The 16,576-nt window shown below is 47.2% G+C and overlaps 1 protein-coding gene across 1 annotated transcript in view; it reads right to left on the bottom strand.

Moving 5' to 3' along the window:
* Positions 1-16,576, bottom strand: part of LOC143478139 (roundabout homolog 1-like) — an 82,960-nt gene that overhangs the window by 55,916 nt on the left and 10,468 nt on the right. The window contains exon 3 of the mRNA XM_076977094.1: positions 9,995-10,138. Within this exon, the coding sequence (XP_076833209.1) occupies positions 9,995-10,088 (94 nt within the window). The 5' untranslated portion in view covers positions 10,089-10,138. The remainder of the gene's footprint in view (positions 1-9,994; positions 10,139-16,576) is intronic.

Raw genomic sequence — 16,576 nt, 5'->3', positions numbered from 1 at the left:
GCAGGAGGCACAAGGGAGGTGAGGGGGAGGATCAACCACTCCGAAACACCCCCAACGAGAGACCTTCAACGGTAGAGCCAGGCAGGTGGGGGGGGGGGGGGTGCATGTGTGCGGCCAGGTGAGGAGAGCCAACCAGCAACCCGCCCACGGAGAAGCTAAGAATGGACAAAACTCACCAGTGTATTTACGAGTTTGCACGGTTGGACTGCCAGACGCCCGTAGGGATCTGCTGAGATTGCTGAACAAGCGCTGGAGTGCTGAGGAGACCGTAAGGTAGAAGTGATACCGCGTGACCACTGAAGTCTAGCGCTCATGCTTTGTGTACATCTATATGAGGAACTCTGAGCTCCATCTACACTGTCAGATTCAGACACAACCAGCATTCAACCCACTACTGACTGACCGTCTGAATGATGGTCTAGCCGACTGTTTGACAGACTCACTGTCTGAATGATACTCAAACTGACCGACTGTCTGATGGACTGATAGACTGATGAACGGATGGACTCAGTAGCAGCTGGGAAGCATGTAAAGGTTTCTGGCCTGTATACGTGTGCGTGTGTCTGCTTTAGCCATACGTGTGTGTGTGTGTGTGTGTGTGTGTGTGTCCAGAAGCATCAGGGGGGAGTCTCAGTTGACAGTGTACGTAGCTCATCAGGCTGAATGACACCCAGATGACAAAAATGATTAATGAGCTGATGGACAATAGGCAGCAGCTCCTTGTCCGATAGCGAGGGAGGCGGAGCCTTCTCCCTGCCCCTCCCCCACTGCCCACAAGCCACGGCGGCCGATCGAATGTCCTCTGGGGACAAAGACTCAAGTGTCTAATCGATGCGTGGCTTCTCCAGCCCTCCCAGGTTTATCTGATGCCGTGTGAAACCAGGAGGGGCCCATCAGAGGCCCTGGAGAACTCTCCTCCGCGTTATTACCCAGCAGCCATGATTTCATGCTGTGTTTGAGTGTTTGCGCGGGAGAGGTAGAACGCGTTCTATGTGTAGAGTAAAGACGGGCTATCGAGAGTCATTTTGGCTTTCAACCCTGAAACGAACAGTTCTTTGCACACTTCCCTGTAACTGCGCTGACAGGACTGGCCCCTCAGCCACAGGCAGGACGAAAGTGGCCGCGAGTCGTGTGAGTGGCAACCGTTGGGTGAGGATGAGCGAGAATCTGACACACAGCAGCCAGCAAAGAGAACAATCTCACTTCACCGCTACAGAAACCGGTAACTCCTAATTCACTGCCATCTGGTGACATGAAAGGCAGAAGGTTGTGGTGCTTAAAAAAACAGCACAATGGAAAAGAAATTTAAATCCATGCTGGGAACTTTAAAGTATCGTATATTCCAGAAGAGTTGTGAAGCACGTGGCCAGGACGTGAGGCGTCAGCTGTTGTGCGGACGCACTTTCTCTGGCATCTCACTCCATTGGCCCACGTCTCTGTTTCACACCCACGCACTCACACATGCACTCGCAGGTCCTGTCGGGGAGACAGCGGGGAGACAGTTGTCCAAACGGCAGATGGACGGAAGAGGATCTCTGACACAAGTGAGAGGTGGACTCTGCTGTTTCACATATGTCCACCTGACTCAGGACGAGACACGTGACGCTCGTTGTATGGTCTGCCAAGAAAGACCGATATATAATCATAAAATCATCATCATCATCATCATCATCATCTTCATCATCACAGGGTCCCATTATGCATGCATAGGCTGCATCAAAAGCTCCTTTCATGGTTCCCAAATTGCACCTCTGTGACCTTTAACCCCCCTCTTTCCCCCCCCCCCCTGCCACGTCAGGTATCCCGTCCCAGCCGCCGCACTACAATACCCAGTGTCCTCTGCGCATCCTTGAGCTGTCTGGGTTTGGGCTGTGTGCCAGCGAGCTATCGGCTCCGTTCTGCACCCATCAGCACTGCACCTCCATCCCATCCTCCACCCAAACTGCTCCTCCACCCTCAGCACGCCTACAGCATGACAAAGCCGGTGTCATCCTGGCATTCACATCGCGAGAGGTTCCGTAATGGGGCCCGTTGGGTCTGTCTGCCAGAACCCGTAGTCCGCTGTTTCTCACATCCCCCTTGGTTCTAATTGCCCTTATAAAAGCGACCCACAGCTCAACGCTGCTTTTCATCAGGATTTACTGAGAAAGAACCGTCAGCGCACGAGGACAGCGTTCGCGCGGCCCGGTCGATATTCGCGCCGGTGCTCGGCTCGTGTGCGTTTGCATCTGAAAGACATCAAACGAGATTCGGGCACTTAGAGGTGGTGTGTGATAGTGTTTTAATGTGCATAAATTGAAGTAATTGATCAGGCAAGCCTACGCTCTGTGTCCCGGTAGCACCTTAATTACTGCTCGCAATGCCTACTCTAGCCGCCCGGCTGGGGCTGTAAACGCAGTTTATTAGCCAGACAGCGTGGCGTATGCACCTGTCCCCAGACCCTGCTCCCCATCGCAGGAACCTCAGGACCCAAGAGGCCGCACTACACGGTTGATGTAGGACAGATGAGCTTCATCGGATGAGTGAGGTAATATTTGTTCATCTAAGCAGGTTGCTGGCATGAAGCAGACTCAGGCCTTTATCAAGCTTTTGCATAAACATGATTCGGTTATAACGGGAGAACCACCGGTTCACCTGCCCGAAAACACCTGCCAGTTCTTGGGCCGCAGACAGAACGAGCTCAGAGTCCAGAGCCAAAACAACAGTATGACAGATATTTCCTAAAGTTTGAAAAACAAACAGAAAAGCCCGGGTACAAAAATTTGTTTAAAATCCACTTCCGAAGACGACACTCTGAACAAATGCAAACGCCACACGTAAGATCAAAGTCCTTCAAACACTATTGGATATTAAACGGTAAGAAACATATTTGTAGCTCTCCGCCATTATTACTTTGGTCAGATGAAAAATGTTATTGAAAGTAATCCTCTCTTTCTGTAAAGTCCCCAAAACCTCGTCTTATGACAAGAAGTGACTCCACACAACAGCGCCAGCACAGATAAGGCCACGGAGCAGACAGCAGCACAAGACTGATGAAGGGGGATAATGCCCGGCCTGTTTTTCATTTCCTAAAAGCCATTTCGATTCCAAGCCAAAGACTATCTTTCTGTATACTAAAGAGCGGCGGAGAATGCTAAACAGGCCCGCAGAACCGCGAGGTTCTGCCCCTCCGCCGCTGCTCGGAGGGACAATGGAAAAGTTGGTTCGCCTTCTCAATGCCATTGAATAACTTTTAAGATGCATGATTCAGCTTTTTATATATATCAAGGGGAAGGCCGATTTATGTAGTTGATTAAGTGGCAGGGCGATTAAGTTTAGAGAGAGAGAGAGAGAGAGAGAGAGAGAGAGAGGATGTCCTGATGGTCAATTTACTGTCAGGGGAGTTTAGGGCATTCTGGAATAACTGGTTAATCCAATCTTTGTATTCTGTACGCAAAGAGATGTAGGCGCAGGGCTTTGTTAGCACGGTGGCAGTTGTGTTTGAGCTCCACAAAGCAATAAGCGACTTGATCGTCGGCTCTGGGACGCTCTGCGCGGCATACTGACAACCAGAGCGCAGGAATAAAAGGGCAATATAAGAGGGAGAAAAAGAGGTGATGCATCTATGAATCACTAACCAGCCCTGGGTGATAGGACAGCACACAAACACCAAGGAGGCTCCTCAGCTCCTCAAACGTGTCATATGCTCACCTAAGCTGCCCCGAGCTAAGCTACGTTTGCGCAAACCCTAATGCTAATGCAAGCACGCCATGGGCCATTGCAGACATGCAGGCCTCTACTCTATCTGCTCCGTTCTGGTTCTGTTCCCCTGTAGGACCCCGACCCGCACGGGAGGACATTCAGCATCTGTCCCGCCGGTGACCAGAAGGGACAGAGGTCCCGCTCGGTCTTGCTAATCCCTCCTGCAGACATGGTATGCAGCTCTCAGCGATGTGGCTGAAAAGGTAGCGGAGACAAAGAGGCCAAGGGTCACTGGTTTGAGGTCAAGGGTCGCCCTTTTGAGGTCAAGGGTCGCTCGTTTGACGTCGAGGGTTGCTAGTTTAGGCCTGCGCCCTTCGTCCTGCACCCCCCGTTCTCACGTAAAGCGCCGGCAACTTCACCTCGGGATCCGGAGTTTGCCGAGCCGCTGACAGACGAATGAAAGGACCGAAACCGCCTCTCTTTCTGAAAGAGGCGTCGACACTACCTAGAGGATCTCCGATATCTCTCCTGAGTGAAAAGGAAGGCCAATTCAATAGGTTCAAAAGCAGTGCTAAATGCCACATTTCAAGGGCTTTCATGGGGCTGCCGAGGGCACTTCTTCCCCGTGCCGCTGCGCTCTAACAGGATCTGTGCTCCGGCTATGACAAGACCTGAATTTTGATCCTGCAATCAGTGACAGGTGATGCAGACGTTCCCTGCGCCCCTATCGCAATATGCGGAAAGACCGAGCGTTCATCATCACACGAACGCTTTGTCTTAACACGCAGCACATTCTGCAGCACCAAACCGACTTTACGTTATTACAAAGAGCGTAAAGAGGGAAAACAACAGAAAAAATGAACATAAAAGCGAACACTGGGTGCTCTCTGCAGGCAGTCATCATTTACCTGTTACAAATACACACACACACACACACACACACACGCACACACACGCACAAATCATTGGAGCGCTCCAAAGCTGCAGGTTTAGAAAGGAAGTGCGGCTAGGGAAGACAGGAAGCTCAGCTCCGCTCATTCTTCCCCACGGCACGTTGCAGCATGGATTTCCAATCATGCACCTGTTCAGTCTGAGCACCACACCCGTCTCCTCACCATTTGCACGGCACACACCCTCATCCAGACCAGCTGCAAAGGGAAAAAAAAAGGTCCTTGAAAAGGTGAGATCCACGAAGCCCGTGAGGAGCAGGAGCTCTTTATATCGCTGTCTGAGACGGGACCTCTGCCTGAAACAATGAATATTAACCGAAGGAAAATGGAAAGGTTTCCCCAGGCCAACAAGTAACTCTTAATGAGTTCCGACATGACTGGGGATTTGACTTGTGAAATTCTCAACAGCTTATTAATCAGAAAAGCAATGTGAATTCCAATTACTTCCTGTCCTTTTGAAGTGCCCTCGGTTTACATGCCGTATTTATGCATTAAATGAAGTACTGCTGTGTGTTCTAAACCACCTAGTCTTGTGTGTATCTCAGAGGGCGAAGCCTGCCACTTGTGTAGCGCGTTTGTGGCAGGTATATAAGTGCATAAGGTGGGACGAGAGGGGGGGGGGGGTTGTTCACTGCAGGATGCCGGCGGGGTGGTAATGGAGGTTGGGGAAGGGTGGAAACGAAGTCACGCGGGGCTGAACCTCCGACCCCGAGCAGCTGCCACCGCTGTGCCCTGATCCGCCACGCTGGGACTGGGGTATGTCATCTCACACCTGGAGATTACTTCCATCCAGTGCACAATGGGGAACTGGGAGGACTGGTGCGGTACCTGCACTCTGACCACATCAAAACTTCAAAAACAACGATTTGAAGATTCTTCCCGGCCAAGATACATATTTGATAACTAATTGAAAATTGGGATGTGACTTCGATTTGTATTTTGGCTATAAGTATAAAAATCTTGTCTAACACCTTGCATTGCAACATGACTGTTATAGTGCAATTATACCATAATTTACAGTGCAATATACTGAATAACAGTGAACACATATACACTAAATATATACGGAATATATACACTTTCTCAGTATATTACATTAATATAACGTGATGGTGATATAAAATGATTAGAGATTCTCTTTATTATTAGAGAGAGACGCTTTATTAATATACAGGCCCGTGTGCTTGCAAAAATGTAAGTTACAATAAAAACTTTTCTCATTTGATGAGTGTCATTAGAAATGGATAATGCATACCAAGCATTTTTTCATAAACTGTGAAGAAAGTTATTAGGAGTCCACTGAATAGCTGTAGCATGTGGGAGATAAACATTTATTTGTGCTGTCAGCCATTTTAAATGTAATGGATGTTCAGCTGTCTCTAACAGTTCTCGGTGAAAGGCCTCCACGTGAATTCCCCTCAGGTACTTCACAACATCTTTTTAGACGCGTTGTGCGTTATTTGTCTGTTAAAACCGCTAATAAGCCAGAACATTACATTAGAAGTGGCCACCTGTTATTAAGAGTAAGGTGAAGACGGCTGGCTTTGGGCAGTCTGCTAATGTCGTAAACGTCCTCTGAGCTGGGAGACAGAGAGGGAAATCATCTCCCCGTAAGCTGGAGGACAAAGAACTATCGCATAGCACTTTACACGATATGGTTATCCTGAGACAAAATAAAATCCAGAGATGGAGGAATGATTACCACAGGGGTACGTGTGTGGAATGACAACGTCCCGCGTTGCGTAATGGGAGCCGCTGAGATTTGAACGAGGTTTATAACAGAGCGTGTATTAATTACCAAATGTTCCACCGAAACAACCCCAACCCCACAAGTCATGTGACCGATCTTAATTAGGGTCCTGTACCGAGGAGAGGCGGCTGTTTTTTTTGGTCAATACCAATTGTACAACTCTTGATGTTTCGAAGCTAATTTGCAATCGAGCGTGTTGTTCCTTTCCTTTCCTCCAATAACCGAGACGCGCAACCTGAACAGAGCTCTACGTCTCCTTCGGAGAAAACAAACAAACAAAAGAGAGCTGGAGTGAACCTGGCGTTTCTCGAACAGACACCATTACAGGGCAATTTGCAGCGGGTTGTGAGGTGAGATATTGAAGGGCTCGTGCTGGGAGGCCCTTACCGAAGGCAGAGTTGCCTACATCGAGCAACTCTTTCTCATCTCGTTCCTTCTCCACGCGCCAAGACCAGGACAGCAGCAGTTAGATCCCCCTTCACTTTGGCAGACGTAGCATGAATGCTTAAGATGTATTTGGCCAAAGCTGAACCTCCACTGGCTCTGTTGACGGTGTAAGAGGTTTGATTTTTAAAAGGGTTGTAGGGAAAACATTTAGCTTGTGCCAAGCCAAAAGTACATACTGGATAAAATAAGTTGCTGCAAGGCAATTTAACATCTGGCTGAATTCTGATGGTTAGGCAGTGCATCTGAGCTTCTGTGCATCACGGTGGAGGCCATTTTACTGCAACGAGAGACAACGATCCCTGATGACAAGCAGGTTGCACGCGGCCTCGATTCAGTCAACCGACCCGTGATCATTACCAGCGTTCAGAACACTTTGCCGCCACACAGGCACGCCATCATTAACATGGCGCCACTGTATCACTGTGCATAATTATCATTACATAAATCAATCACATGTGGATCTATATATTAATTTCAGGCAAACCCGCAGATGTGACTACAGAGCGACCCCGTGACCGACAGCTGAGAGATACGCCCTAAAGCACTGCAGAGAGTGAGTAACGTTTATAAGAAGTGTCGTCAGCAGTATGCGGCCGAAGGGAATCCATTACCCTTCAGGCTGTGTCCCGCCACCACCTGTTATTAAACTCCTCTGCCGTCTCACGCAATTGGCTTTGTAATTTCGAAAAAAGGTCATAGTGGCCCTCGGCTTAATTCAATATTCCTATAGTGCTGTACTAACCCCGTATTTAATCACCGCAGGTTGGGCTCTGACGGAGTGCGTGTAGGTGGCGGGGTGGGGGGGGACGTGTGCAGATCATAGCGCTGCCGTCACCGAGGTGTGAGCGATGAAACGGTTCCAAGAGTGCCGCGTCCTGCTGGAAGGAGCGACGGCTCCATTTTAGCGTGCGGGCGGAGAGGTAAACCAGCGCCGGGTCAGCGGACGGTGTGGAACGATCTCCGCTCACACGACCTCGAAATCAAAAGTTCAGCTACTCACCGCGCCGGCTACTCCACAGGACGTTTCCCATATGCTTCGATAAAAGCTCCCCATTCGATTAAGCAATCTGCCGATTGAAAACCCCGCCAGGCAGGAAATAGTCTGTGATGAGGGGAAGGTGGTGCATCTCAAGAGTTTGACCTGCCTGCAACCCGAGTCTCCATTCAATAACCACAATCCCCATCCAAGTGATGATGTCATGAAACCCAGAGCCCTGGTTTCGATGAAGACGCTGCAGACAGCCGAGCTAATTCAGCTACTCCGTGCTATCAAGAGAAATCAAATCACAGAGTGGAAGAATGTGTTCAAACATGGCAGATATATGGTGACGGTTTGGTTAAAACCCCTAGACTATGGCTGCAGTAGCTGTTCACAAACTCAGAGCACATTATTTTTCAAAGCTATTCTCATATTCTTGCACAGTAGTGCCTTTACATACAACTTTCAGCACTTAAATTATACAGATGCCTCATTAAAACTGGTACAGTCCGTCATATCTGTTCATGCACTGCTACACTTCACTGTTTTAAGTCACTGATTTTGTTTGCTCCTTAAAATAATTCCTATTTCCATACTTTCCATTCTTGTACCAAAATGCAGTACCATACACAACGGTGCCTTAGCAGGCCTGGGTTTCAGCAGGAACGCTGGTTTGCGGCTCAGTGGCCCATAATGCGGTTTCCCATCAGGCCGAGGGAACTGGGGTGGAAGCCGCGTTCAGCCTCCATCATTAGCATCGCTATATGGAACCCGAGTTATTGGCGTATCCGCGCAGGAGCCGACACAGAGCCCGGAGAGGCCGCGCCTGGCGGAAATTATTACCGCCCACACCAACACACCCGCCGAGAACATCAAACCCGGCGAGCGGGGCGCGTGCCGGCCCCGGAAGACAAATAAATTGTTTCCTGGGTGCAGGAGAAGGAATGGGGAGGGGTTGTTGGGGAGCACTGGGGGAGATGGAAGGAGAGGAGGTAAACAAGAAAAGATGGGCAGCTGGGGGGTGGAGAGGGGCAGTAGTAGGTGTTAAAGGAGAGAGAGAGCCTTCACCCTGTCGGCCATGAATTAGTGAAAAGAAGATGAGAAATCAAGATAGTAACAAAGAACTGATAGCAAGCAGACTGATGGAGGCAGACTTCTTAAACTTGAACTACGTTCCAATAGGTTCAACAATAGTTTATGGGCATTATGGGAAGGTTTTAGAAAAGCAATGTTTTAAAATGGTAATGATCTTTAAAAACCTTAATATAATGGTTATCTGAATTAGGAATCAGAGACGAGCTTTAGTACCAAATAAACTAAAGCTGTCTAGATATTTTACATTAGAGTTGAATATTTGGCTAGTTATGACAGCACAGAGTGCTTGTCAGCAAGTTCTGTTCGCACGCCCGGGTTCACCCTCTCTCTGGTACCAGCATTTCCCATGCAGGTGTTAGCTAGCTAAGTGTTTAACACTTATAATGAACCAAATATGTCTATTCTAAAAAAAAAAAATTAATGACAACACACATTAACAGACATTTTTCACATACCCATTCACAGACATCTAATTGTGTTTATGAGGACCCAGTTGGCAGACTCACACAAATATCTGTCTGAGTGCCTTCCCTGACTTTTTTCTTCAATCGCACGAGATATATTTGTGAGTCAAAAATGAACAACATGCCACAAGAAAGACTCATTCCACAGTTCGTCAATCCAAGTCGTATTGTACTGCCTGGAATTCAAGGCTTCCAACGACACCCAGCTACCAGAGAACTGAGCAGGTCATCAGCCACTTTACGTTCACTGACTGTGCTTCTATAAATAAGACTGAGAAGCTAAACCTTTGATTTCTCCTTAAATGGTGTCAGTAACACAAACAGATCTGAGAAGACGTTGAAGCACTTAAGACCAGAGTAACATGGAGAAAAGTTTTTTTTTTTAAATGAGCCAGAGGACATAGCCACCATTAGTCTGATTACAGGAGAACTATAAAAACGATCTTGTTTAGAGTACCACAGCTCAATTATAGCCGGCAGGAATACTTGTGCAGGAATGTTTAGAGAAAGACTTTGTTCAAATTAGTTGTAGTGGCTAGTGGAGGGTGTCATTGGACACTTGCAGGATTATGTTCTAGATGTGCCCTCTGGGGTTAAATTAATGAAACAACAAAGCACTCACTCTCACCTGGGACAAAAGAGTGCTCCACCACTTCTGAGTGCCCACACCGCAGTAATGTAACGATGATGAAGGCCGTGACCCTCGACCATGCGAACCGCATGATGTTTACTGGGCTTGCATCCCCGGGGTCCCCTCTCCTCCTCGTCTCATCTGGGAACAGGAAAACGGAGACACGTCCATTCACAATCCGATTCAAAAGCAAAGCGCGACGGGTCAGGAGACATCGACAAAGCATCAGACCTTCGCACGGCTGTGCGACGAATCGCCAACTAACTAATACAAGTGCACAGGTGAGCGCTTTATGTGTTATTTCGATGAAAATGATTTCAGTTAGCTAATGCGTGCAGGTCTTCTGTGCAAACGCCCACAGCATCAGTTACCAACATCAGAAAGGCTAATAATAACAACAATTCATTGCTCAGTCCTGAGATGCTGCGGGTCAGAATACAAGTCTTAGCAAGCACAGCTGCGTGCCAACAGCAGAGTGCAACATGGAAATATTTGACTGGAAGAGCTACCATGATATAGCTGGTGATTTATTCTGCACGGTTCTCATGACAACACTTCCTGGCCCTACCTCAGGACCAGCATCCAATGAATTACCTCCCAGGTTTTATTCAGAACAGCTACAGGTGCAGCAACTTATTAATCTGCCACACATAAAGGCAGAACAGGGCTGAATCCATCACAGCCCCACTGATATTAGTCTTCTATGGGTTGTCTAATATTCGACTATATTATACATGATTGCACACCAGTTTATATGCATACATGCACTTTCAATTTAGTTTATGAAGTGTCAGCCCATGCACCCCTGAAAACATGAGCATGGGGTAACTATGGTAACTGACTGTGCATCCGAGTGAAATTAATAATCTGTCAACATTTGTGTCTTAACAAGCTTGTTGATCTGTGAAAAAAAAACAACAAAAAACATTTCTCATGGAAAGTATCACTTCATGTTAAAGACTGAAAATCTTGAGTTGACTGCCTCTTCCCTCTGTCCAGCAACTGTGACACACACACACTCACACACACACACACACACACACATTTTGCTCACTGCGAAGGAAGAAGCTCTAGGACTGTGAATTGGAATATTTATTCCCCCTTTCTTATCATCCAGCACACTGAGTAAACACTCTCGCCCTCTCTTTCCAAGTGTTTCCTGGGCAGCGAATTAGAGGAGCGTGAGCACGTGGCCCTATCAGATCGACGCCGTGGGCTAACACACTCCCTTATCACGCCCTATTTCTTCCTAGTGTTGTGGCAGGCTGATAGAATTATGCATTGTGTCCCTCACAATTGTGCAATTTGCATACAGTGATGACAGGAACGTTTGCCCCTAACTGGACAACAGAGGGCAAGTATGCTTTTATCCTTCTAACTCTATGGTTTTTTTCATGTTTTTCCATTTTCTCATTCATAACACAGTGGGCTCTCCGTCCGGCTATTGTCCTGCTGAGGGTGGGGGAGACAGACATTGAATTCTCCCTGATAATTGTGTCAGATAGGCTGCCACAGAGCTTTTCACAATCAATCAGATAAATACCCAATTACCAGGCGTGAGATGCTTGTGACAGCCCATTGGCCGAGAGGCTCGGTGGAAGATGGCCTATAACCCCTCACGCAACACTTACAGCTGCAGACGGCGAAGAGGAATTATACATTTCTTTTTGATTAATGAACGGATTGATTCAAGATAATGGAAAATTTGTGTGAAACTCCGCCTATTACCAATTTACATGCACGTTTATGTAGCAAATCAGCAGCCAGCAGAGAGAGAAAAATAAAGCGATTTATGGTCCATTCTACCTGAGACTGAAGCGCACACACCCAGAATGTGTTCAGCATCACTAACTGAAATCCTTAACGTCACATCATCAAACATGACTAATCTGATGGCTGAGAACAAGTTCCCTTGAAATTCATGTGTGAACAACCAAAGAAAAATCCTATAATAGAATTGTTGGATTTGAAAGCATATGAGGCGCAAACAGTCTGCTGTCAAGTAAGCTGAATAAGATATATGCATTGATTCGTCTTCTTGTGCCACTTAAGAAAAGAAAAAATGAAATCCTTTCTTTAAAATGTAAACGTTACACGATTGCTAAAGTTTAGAAGCGTGACCTGAAACGAGATATAAATGTAGATGGTTCTAATTGCAGGAGCGAGATAAAGCTATTTCGGTGTTCTATGAGAACCTGCCATGGTAATCTGTAAAGGAATCTAAGCTGCTAGAGGGGGCGAGAATCCTCCCTCCCAAGGTTTAGCTGAGGCACAATGAAGCTTGCGGAGGAGAAGAGATCTGCACTCTTTTCTCCCCGTTTCTCTTTCAGGACGCTGACAGCACGTAATGTCAACCTCCCTAAATCTACACGCTCTTCGTGCCTGTTTCCAGACACGCCGCCTATTCTCAGAACTTACTAAGTTGTCACTTCCTTCACTTAGGGCTTTCATTTTGAAAATGACATGACACTATTTGCACATGAATAGTGCTCTGTGTCCCATGAGGGGAGGTTGAAGTGTTAAGGTTGGGGGGCTTAGCAGGTAAATCACCGGGGGGAGGTGCTGCGAGGGCTTTGAGAAATCAAATGCACTTCAGATTACCTCTGACAACACCCACTGTTCCTTCAAGCCTAATCTCTCTCCTTTCATCTTCCAATTTCTGCCTCTCTAGCTATGAGAGAGATAGAGAGAGAGAGAAAGAGAGAGAGAGAGAGAGAGAGAGAGAGAGAGAGAGAGAGAGAGCAAGGGCTAGGACAGCACATAGTTTATTTGCCAGTGTCAAATTACAAAATGACCCACGTGTTAGCTCCTCTGACATGTTTTTGATATGATTCCAGTGTATTCGCTTGAACAGTTTCAGAGCGAGACGTGCAAATAATGGACACACCAGCCCATCGTTTTATTCATTGCATCCCACTCCAAACTGCATCTCCTCACAAGGCACGCGCCAGAGCGCGAAGACCTCCGACCACCCTCCACGCGGAACAATGCGTCCCACGGAGTGCGCGTGCGCTTGGTGCGCGCTCCGTATCCGGTTCCGTTATTTCAACCTTTGTCTGTCTTTACTCATGATCAATTTTGCACGTGGCTGTTTAAATGATGGTGTGCATCTGTGGCACAGTCAACAAATGCATTAGACAAATATATAAGCAAAACTAACGTCATGCCTCGTTCTCTAGTAGTCTGCAGTCCTTTATAATTATCACTAGGCCTATCCAACGCACTTGCAGACTTCTCGAGCTCACGTTAGTCTACAGCCATCTGACGTCCTGACTCATCGCGCAACACCTGCTTAGTCACGCGCCCCGCTGTTTACCATGACGGTAAACAAACATTCTTCGCACCTGCGACCTTCACGAGCTGCCCAGACCGGAGAGAAAGAGCGCGGCGCGTGCTCCCTGCGGGTCGGCTGCAGTCGCGTGCACAATTTACTCAAGCGAGCTCTATTTCCCCGTGTCAATGTCACGTGCTTTGCCTGCCACCGCGAACTACCTGCACCTCTCCTGCCACGACACCTCGTAAAGATGACAGACGCGATCTAAACAGGCCACGTTTACAGAGCGTTATTCTTGGGCCCACTTCATTACAATAAAAGGATCAACGCGAACACTAGCGCGAGGCGACCGACGGTAGAGAGACTCGCTACTATATATCCAGTCCCGCCAGAGTGCTGACACCAATCACGCTAGAACAGACGCGCGCGTGCACGCCGGGGCTTATGCATTGGGCCGCGCGCAGGACAACGTATGATGAATGTCAATGGGAAGTCTTCTCTGGGCTTTTACTGCAGTGGACATACGGCCTCGTGGTGCAGCCTGAGTAGCTGAGCTCGGAGATCTATCAGAGGCCATGTTTGTGAGCGCTGCACAAGCCGGGGACGTATGCAACCTACAGATGTTCAAATACTAGAGATTGACTATACAGTTGGAACAAACAGTAGGAATCTCATGTTCAAAATTGAAAGGCATAATTACCAATAAGATTGTTCCCCACACGCGGTGTGTGTGCCACAGTAAAATTTAATAAACCACTAGTTACACTGACAAAAGTCTCCCTTTGGCATTTAACCCGAAATCATGGAGTATGGCAGTATAGTTAACAAGATGTGCTATTATTCCTGTAGGAGACGTTCGGGGAATTTATTGGACGCCATCGAAGCATCTCAGACCCTTATTAGCAACATGGGAGAACCAGCAGGCTGACTGAAAACGAGGATTAATTTTGTGGAAAAAGCCAAAGTCTAGGCTCGCCCGCCGAGCAGGGAGAAGGGTCTCCTCGCCAGAGGGACCGGGTCATCTATCCGTCATCTCTCTCACGCTCTGCTGAGGAAGAATTAAAAGGTGATTATATCCTGGAGATGAGCGCAACTGAGACCCGCGAGCTCCACCCCAGGCCTCTGAACCACGGCTGACGAACGAGCCCCAACTGACGTACAGGAAGAAGTGTAAGCATTAAAAAGCTTCATGACATGACATGGCTGACACAGTTAAGTGCCCCCAGCCCTGCAACGAGAGAGTGCTATTGGGAAAATAATTTGACTAAGAGCTTTACCAACAAGGCAGGGAGATATTTCATACAGTTTTAAGCTCAAAGCCTGACACTAAAACATTTACGGCTCTGTGTCGATACATCACTGTCGAGCGGAGATGACATCTGATGCACAAACTGCAAAATTTTTTTTAAAAACTAGATGAGCGTGCTTTTTTTTTAACGGCACGTTCACAGTGCTGCAGTTCATACCGTTAACTGTCTTTGTTTTATTGCGGTGCGCACTCTATGACCTCTGCAACACGCAACGCACACACACACACACACGCACGACCCACCGAACGACGAGGCATTTCGCGCTGCCGTTCAACCCTAAGGCGTCCCACGTGCCGTGTTCGAAAGCCCTTCCGGCCACCCTGATTGGCTCAGCAGGGACAAAGCGCCCACGCCTTGCCTCTGAGTCTCGACGTGTCCCGTCGTGTCCCGCGCGTCAGACGTCCGCAGACGATGAATCGAGCAACAGAGCGGCTGCTGCAGCCATTATCTGGAGGGCAGATCGCTGCCTCCAATCACAGCTCTAATTAAGGGAGCCGCGCTGTAAGCATGGAGGTTATATGATGTTAATAGCCATGCGAGCGCTGCATCTCACACACACACACATCCCTAAATGCCACTTGTTCAGTCCTAGAACTTGTCATTGTGCTGTTGGCCAAACATTCGGGTCGCTTCCCGGGGGCCTCACACTCAGATCCGGATGGCAATCCTGACATTATATCTATTTTGATTTGCATTGTGGTGCTGGTTATATTGAAGGAGAAGAAAACAGGTGAGACTCAAAAAAATGATTGACACTCAAAAAAATGGTGGCATGACTTCACTAGAGTGAACCCCAACTGTGTGTCACTGAATGAGACCGACAGCTGACAAATGCTTATCCAGACTCTTTGTCTTTGTTTCAAAAAGCTTCTTGAAATCCAAGTGTGCGCTGAAAAATATAACTGATATTAGGTGACCTGTGTCAGGAACAAAGGTGTCAGAAGTATTCATATTCATTACTCAGGTAGACGTATAGATACTAGGGTTTAAAAATACTTCTGTAGAAGTTGAAGTATCAACTCAAGCTTTCTACTCAAGTAAAATACACATTTACTTGAGTAGAAAGTACTGCTTTAAAAACTACTTAAATTATAAAAGTAAAAGTAATGTAAGGGGGGAACAAGCCATTAAGGACAAAAGCTTAGGTCGCACCACAGGGGTCTATAGTGCACATATGCCCATTGAAAATGAATGTACTTTAGTACAAGGGTTGGTTGGTCTTCCTGGCTAACAACCTCCTCGCTGGTGCTTAGTTGGGACACTTCACTGGAATTCTCTTGAGTCTCTGCCACGGACATCTTTACACTAAGCTACATATGTCTGCTATGTCCTCATTGGAGTGTGACGTGATGTGTGCAGGTGCGATGGATCACGTACAAACCAATAGGGTTTATATTATGTGTTTATACTTCTCATCCAACCACAATCAAATTCACTCTATCCGGATGGTGCGATTAGTCAGGATAGGGTTTTTTTTTAAACGAGGGCACGCTGGAACGAAAATAAATCGAAATGAAATAGCAGTAACAAGGCTACTTTTAAAATGTAAGGAGTAGAAAGTACAGATAATGGTGTGAAAATGTAAGGAGTAGAAGTAAAAAGTTAGCTGAAAAATAATTACTCCAGTAAAGTATAAATAACCAAAATTTCTACTTAAGTAAGGTAATGAAGTATTTGTACTTTGTTACTTGACACCTCTGGTCAGGAAAACAATCACTGGAATATGACCATGTCTAGGAAATCGCTAGAATATCACCATGTCTAGGAAATCACTAGAATATCACCATGTCTAGGAAATCACTAGCATGTCACTATGAAAAGTTTGTCTGTTAGCATTTGTGGAGCACAATGAGGGTATTTATCATTAGTGGCAGTGGTTCCAGTATCTCTCTTTTGACCGAATTCCAGCAATTCCATTAGGAGCACCTTCTTAAACGCTTGCTTGTGCAAACACGGATGCACCTGCACGCACGCACTCAGGCGGTCAATCAGCCC

This window comes from Brachyhypopomus gauderio, chromosome 16 (assembly GCF_052324685.1).
Source record: "Brachyhypopomus gauderio isolate BG-103 chromosome 16, BGAUD_0.2, whole genome shotgun sequence".
Lineage (NCBI taxonomy): Eukaryota > Metazoa > Chordata > Actinopteri > Gymnotiformes > Hypopomidae > Brachyhypopomus > Brachyhypopomus gauderio.
Note: the sequence above shows the minus strand (reverse complement) of the source record. Positions and strands in the feature narration are given on the sequence as shown.